This window comes from Lathyrus oleraceus, chromosome 2, assembly GCF_024323335.1.
Source record: "Lathyrus oleraceus cultivar Zhongwan6 chromosome 2, CAAS_Psat_ZW6_1.0, whole genome shotgun sequence".
NCBI classification, from domain to species: domain Eukaryota; kingdom Viridiplantae; phylum Streptophyta; class Magnoliopsida; order Fabales; family Fabaceae; genus Lathyrus; species Lathyrus oleraceus.
The window spans coordinates 119,608,134-119,615,248 of record NC_066580.1 but is presented as its reverse complement, the minus strand read 5'-3'; the positions used below and the strand labels follow the sequence as shown (position 1 = coordinate 119,615,248).

Below are 7,115 nucleotides of genomic sequence, written 5' to 3'. Positions count from 1 at the left end.
TTAGAACTTAGTATTGCTTTTGCTTTGTTTTTGTTTAAGCCATTCTTTGGAGAACAATCAACCCACTTATCACAAGCATGGATCCTTGAACCAAGACATCTTCTAAAGGAAGGAAAAAAGGCTAAGTTTGCACGCAATACCATGAAAGAGGGGATCCTTCCCAAATACTTGTTGATCACTGAAGGAGAGAAATTTACACACTTGCCTCTCACATACACTTTCCTGAATTCCTTAGACTTGTCATCAGCACATTCTTCAGACAAATTAACAATAAATTCCTTTACCAACATCTCATAGCACTTTGAAAACTGAGTCACAGTCTTGATTAAACCAGCCTCTTGAATAAGATCCATAATATCCTTACAGTCTAGGACATTCTAAGCTAATTCCCTTTCCAAAGCCAGCCTCTTCTGATAAACATATTTCCACCTGTTTACACTTGAAGCAAAATGAAAAGATATGTTGTCAATTGGTACCTCAGGGACACTAGCTGCAAGCTTGCTACTTGGCTTCTTCTTTGACAGAATGTCAGAGGCATTACAGGGAACATTTGAGTCAGACTCAACAACAACAAACTTGGTTTTCTTTTTCTTGGGCACCACTTTGCTCCAAGATTTGGTTGGACCATGAACTTTCCTCTTGAGGGAACTCTCGACTGCCACCGTTGTGTTGGAAGAGGTTGGAACATCAATCTTCTTTCTGGGGGACCTTTGGGCCACAGTTTTCTTTTCTCTCCTAGTCCTAAGCCTTTTGGCTATGCTAGGGAGGACAGAGGACAGCATGTCATTATCAGAAAATTCCTCCAGGTATACTGTTTCAGCCTCACAGTTAGGGTTGTCACTGACATCATGAGTGACATAAACTTCCTCACCAGCCACATTATCTAAGGGTTTGTCAACATTTGACTCCTTATGAGTATCAGTTTGCTCAACATCATCAAAGCTATTCTTTCCTAAAGACTCGGTATTTTCTTGATTAGCAACACTATCAGGTTCAATAGTGTTTAAGGGAATAGGAACCCTTAGGACCTCAAGATTTCTAGACAGTATTCCAGTCACTATAGTGGTAATGGCATTGTAAACATACCTGGAACCTTCTTTAGTTCGTTCCTCAAGAGCGATGGATGAGGAGAAGCCTAATACAGTTTCTTTAGGTCTTCTTGCATGTGGGGTATTCACAGAGTCAGCAATAGGTTCTTCTCTGTTAGGGTTGCTTGGTTCAGCGCTAGGAGACCAATGTATGTTCTTGGAAGGAGAAGAGTTGGATTGTTGAGACATGATGAGTATCTTAGAGACGAAATGAAAAATTTCTCTGAGAGGATGCTTGTGTGAACGGAAGATGAAAGAGTGGAAGAAGTAACGCTTGTTGCAAGTGAAATAGCTATTATCTGTTGACCAATCAGAGCATACTTCCGATTGTTTAATAATTTGAAATATTAAACAGTAAATTCCTAACATCCTTAGTTGCTATAATTCCTCAGAAAGACATATTCCCAACTTGCCCCTTAAATTTTCAAACTGAGTAGCATCCAAAGCCTTTGTAAATATGTCAGCAAGTTGTAGTTCAGTTGCCACATGTTCCAAGGTAATCACTTTGTCTTCTACCAAATCTCTTATGAAGTGATGTCTAATGTCAATATGTGTGGTCCTGCTGTGTTGGATAGGATTCTTTGAAATGTTGATGGCACTGAGATTGTCACAGAACAATGTCATGACATTCTGAGTGACATTGTACTCATTCAGCATCTGTTTCATCCATACCAGTTGGGAACAACTGCTTCCAGCTGCTATGTACTCAGCTTCTGCAGTGGATAATGATACACAATTTTGTTTCTTGCTGAACCAAGATATGAGATTGTTTCCCAAGAATAAACATCCTTCTGATGTGCTTTTTCTGTCATCAGCACTCCCAGCCCAATCAGCATCACAATACCCAGATAAGATAGGCTCAGAGCCATGAGAGTAGAGCATACCATAATCACAAGTCTCATTAATATACTTGAGAATCCTCTTGACTTGAGTCATCATCAGAGGCACAAACACTAGTTAATGCAGTGACATGTTTTGCAGATTCTCCTTTTGATTCATTCTCAAAGTCTCCATCAGACCAGGTGACAGATAGTCCCTTCTTTTGCTTCTTGAGGAAGGTAGGACATTCAACTATAATGTGTCCAAAACCTTCATATCCATGACACTGGATTCCCTTGCCTTGATTGGACTTTTCTTCAAATTTTGATCTTCTACTGATGTCAGATGAAGTCTTCTTGACATTTGGTATACCTTTTTGATCAATCTTCTTTATGAACTTGTTGAACTGTCTTCCAAGCATGGATATAGCTTCTGATATACTTTCATCACCTCCAATATTTCCTTCTTCTGAATCCTCTTCAGTATTTGATACAAAAGCTATGCTTTTGTTTTTCTTTTCAACATTCTCACACAAGCCCATTTCAAAAGTTTGGAGAGAACCAATAAGCTCATCAACCTTCATATTGCAGATATATTGAGCCTCTTCTATAGCAGTAACCTTCATGATAAATCTCTTGGGCAATGGTCTGAGAATCTTTCTTACAAGTTTTTCTTCAGACATTTTCTCTCTTAAGCCCCCAGAAGTGTTGGCAATTTCAAGAATATTCATGTGGAAGTCATGAATAGTCTCATCCTCTTTCATCCTCAGATTTTCAAACTTAGTAGTCAGCATCTGGAGTTTAGACATCCTTACCTTGTAGGTACCTTCATGAGTTGTTTTAAGAGTATCTCAAACTTCTTTAGCTAGTTCATAGTGATGCACTAGTCTGAAAATGTTCTTATTTATCCCATTGAACAGTGCATTCAAGGCCTTAGAGTTTCCAAGGGCTAATGCCTCTTGCTCTTTGTCCCACTCTTCTTCAGGAATTTGCATAATGATTCCATCTTTACCTGTCTTCGTTGGATGTTCCCATCCTTTGTTGACAACTCTCCAAACATTGCTATCCAGAGACCTCAAGAAGGCTATCATACGAGGTTTCCAATTATCATAGTTAGAACCATCCAGCATGGGTGGTCTATTTGAGAATCCTACATCCTTGTCCATGGTACTAGATAGTAACGTCCCTAGATCTCACCCATAAATTAACAGGCAGGGTACCTGCTCTGATGCCAATTGAAATTCTAGTAACAGACTATCGATGTCGCACTAGATGTTATGACATCCAATTCTGCCCAGACAGGTAATGTATGCAGAAAGTAAATGTAAAAAGCAGTAAATGACATAGAGAATTATTTACCCAGTTCGATGACAAACACACCTACTTTGGGGGCTACCAAGCCAGGGAGGAAATGCACTATAAGAGGTATTAATTCAGGACTTAAACCACCAGTTTAATCCTATCACTTAAGACCTACCCAATGCAATTTCAATATAAACTAAGACCTGAGTACCTACTCACTCCCCCTCAATCACAACAGTGATTACACCCATTAAGAATTTTAAAGTCAGGGGTGAAGATATACTTCAAACAACTCTTGATTGTGCTTAAAAGCTTTAATCAAGAAATACAGCACTCACGCTTAAAAGCTTAGAGTGACACAACAAATACAACTCAATAAAACCCCTTGTCCAATGCAATCATCTAGGTGATAATTGCTTGGCTCACAAGTAAAACCTAATTCAAGACACAACAAAATTACAACAAGGATATATAATGATATATTTAATTCTTCACGCTTCAAATCCCTAAATTGCTGAAAATAGGATTGCCATCCTTTTATAATGCAGTACTTGGGCCTTGAACTTGAATTTCATAAAATTAGGGTTAATCAAGTTAACCTAATTTCCACACATTAGGGTGCTAACAAATAGGCTATACGTTAGGTCTCTTATTTTTATCACAACTGTTAGTTTCCTGAAAATCAGCCTGAGATAAATACTGAAACATAACAAGAAAATTAACCTATACTTTAGCATCTACTGTCAGGGATGAATGTCATAACATTCAGTTTGACATCCAGAAAATGCTGTCATGAATGAATTTCATAACATTCAGTTTGACATCTAGTAAATCCTGTATTAGCTAATCCTGCAGCATACTACTTAAGCATGTCATGACATCTGTCAAGACATCTAAGTATAGTAAGTGTTTTAACATAAAATGCAGCCAATCAACAACATCTACAGTAAAAATGGAACTGATCACGAATCTGACTTCAATTCATCCTAACTCCAAGTATATTGAGAGATACATGGAGTTGAAACTTGAGGTACATGAATTGAGTTGCTTCGATATAGCCTCAAAGCAACTCAATCTTCTTGCCTACATTGGTAGGACTTCAGACAACCAAGGATCCAAGAGAATTGATGAGAATTGAGAGAGAATCGAAGAAAAGAAAAAATCTAGAAAATACCTTCACTGCTGTGCAGAACTTGAGCTCTCTTGATTTGATTCTTGTTTGATCTTACTCAGGAAGCTTGCGGAAGTGGCTTAGGATTAAAATAAAGCTTTGGATCCCTGGAGTTTTGAATCTCCAAATAGTGAGATATAAACTTAATTTTCAAAAGAAAATTTTCAGCTTTTCCTCTCAAATGTGAGGGTTAGAGGTCTGGGATCAAAGCTGGCGCGCAAGGGTCCCTAATTCTGATGCTAAAGGCTCTTATTTATAGCTGAAGCAAGAGATATTTGCACCTTCAAAGTTGTTTCCAAATTTGGAAATTGAGTGGTGCATGCTTGCATGGGAGTGTACAGGCCCATGAAGCTACTCAGTTAAATCCGTAATCACATGTAATTGAGTCTGAAAGTGAATTGGAATGCAAGTCAAAAGTGTGCAACTGTTTGAAGTCGATCTTTGCCAAATTATATGCCATGTTTCAAGCCATATGTTCATTTATTCCACCTTGGATAAGTTTTTGTGTGAGCTTCAAATGAGAAAAGTGTCTTCATAAAAGTTGTATCTCCTTGAAAATCATTCAAAATGGTTACAAATTTGGTCTCATTTAGATTTAAGATGAATGAGTTACGCATTTTTGAAGTTGAGGAAAATCACTTGTTCAATGGCATTGGTCCAAAATGACCTATAATGTATCCTCTATCACATGCTCATAAAAGTTGAATTAGCTCTTCCTCCAAACATGAAAGTTGAAGTAGACACATTAAATTTGATTGTGCAACTTGGAAATATTTAATACCATAAAAATTGAGCAAGTTATGGCCTTGGGAAGTTGACCTCCAAATTAGGGTTTAGACAAAATGACCTATAATCTTTCAACATAAAAAATGACTTTCCAATCAAAACTAGCTCTAGACCTAAACATGAAAGTTGTTTGGAATATCATTTAGGGTAACTTTTATCTTGGAATAATTTTATATTATGAAAATTGTAGGAGATAAGGTCTAGGGGACCTCAGTTTTGATCAGATGAATTCCTCTGGTCAACCATCATCAATCAACTTGCTAGCTTTCAATTCTCTTGACTTTTGGGCTTCATGGGAGATCATATATGCATAACATATTGAAATTTGAAGTATCCCTTGAAATATTTGATCAATTATTGAAGAAGCTTGTTGAAGAAGTTACACAAGATACCTAGAGGAACTAGGGTTTCCAAGGAAAACCAATTCCAAACTCTTGAAGAATTCTTAATCCAAATAACATGTAAAGATCAAAAGGACTCATACATGATGCCAAGAGAAATTTTGGATCATTTCTTGATAGATCAAAGGGGATCAAGTGCCCTACCTACAAAAGAGTTAGACAAATGCAAAAACATATTTTTGGTATTTTGGTTAGTAAAGATGATAAAATACAAAGTATGATACAATCACATAGTGCTTGGTGATCTCTCCCAATACAAACCCAATGAATGAAGGGTTAAGGAGGATGCAAAGGTATGATCCCAATGCTAATGCATATGATGAGAAAGCATGAGGGATCTTAGGTTCAAAATTAGGGTCTTACAACTGCCCCTATTTAAGGACATTCTAACTGTCGAGGTGAAGGTTAAAATCTTCGTATTGACTCAGTAGAATGGGCTTAAATAACAAAATATAGAAACAAATTTTGGTCCCTAAGAGACCTCATGATGCATATGATATGAATGCTAAAAATAAAGTCTCTGTGGGGAAATATTTCCACAAAGGAAAATAATTCAGAGAGACTGAAAGTCCGCGGGAGCATAATGCATTTCGTATGGAAAACTCATTGGGGAACATAGACTCTGAGGGGGGGAGGGGAATAAAAGATTATGTGTAGGCCAGGCTACGACTTACAAAACCGTTGGGCGGGCACGAGGGGTTCCATGAAAATGGAAAGACTTAGTCGGGGGGAGAGAAAATCTGCAAGGGGAACGGATAGGTCAGAACAAAGCTGAAATACACGAACCATGCAGGAAAAGCGATCTCACAAAGGAAATGTGCACTCAACTCAACTGGGGAAGAAAATATCTTCAACACAAGAGGAGCAGAAATATATTATCCATTACCTGTTACTGGGTACGGAGATAATAAAATCTGACAGCGAGTACATCCGTTACCAGTTAAGGTAAACATATCAAGGATGACTCGCTGAGGGCCACCAGGAGGTGTATTCATTACCGGTTACTGGGTAAGAATAAACTTGCCGGGGAAAAGATGAAAAATAGGATTTACAACTACCGGTTACTGGGTAGAAGACCATAAGGAGAGAATATCCATCACCGGTTAAAGTGAACATATCAAGGATAGACTCAAAGGAAAGAAAATCTGTCATCGGCTAAAGTGAACATATCAAGGATAGACTTGCCTGAGGATGTCAAAGAGGATACCCGTCATCGGTTAGGCTGAACATATTAAGGATAAACCACTTGAACATCAAGAGTAGGAATTACATCTACCGAATGCTGGATAGAATACAATCAAAGAGAATATCCGTCATCGGTTAGGATGAACATATCAAGGATAAACTCTGAGGGGAAGAATATAGATTACATCTATCAGTTACTGGATAGAATATCATCAAAGAGAATATCCGTCACCAGTTAGGATGAACATATCAAGGATAAACTCTGCAAGGGGAGAAAAAGCAGGATTTACAACTATCGGTTACTGGGCAGAAGACCGCAAAGAGAAGGAAACCCGTCATCGGTTAGGATGAACATATTAAGGAT

The 7,115-nt window shown here is 38.0% G+C and overlaps 1 protein-coding gene across 1 annotated transcript; it reads right to left on the bottom strand.

The window, feature by feature from the left end:
• Positions 1-377: 377 nt before the first annotated feature.
• On the bottom strand, positions 378-1,277 carry LOC127122186 (uncharacterized). Its single transcript, XM_051052566.1, has 2 exons — positions 577-1,277; positions 378-429 (listed from the first exon to the last, which is right to left on the bottom strand). The coding sequence occupies exons 1-2, from the start codon at positions 1,275-1,277 to the stop codon at positions 378-380; spliced, it is 753 nt and encodes a 250-aa protein (XP_050908523.1).
• Positions 1,278-7,115: the final 5,838 nt, after the last annotated feature.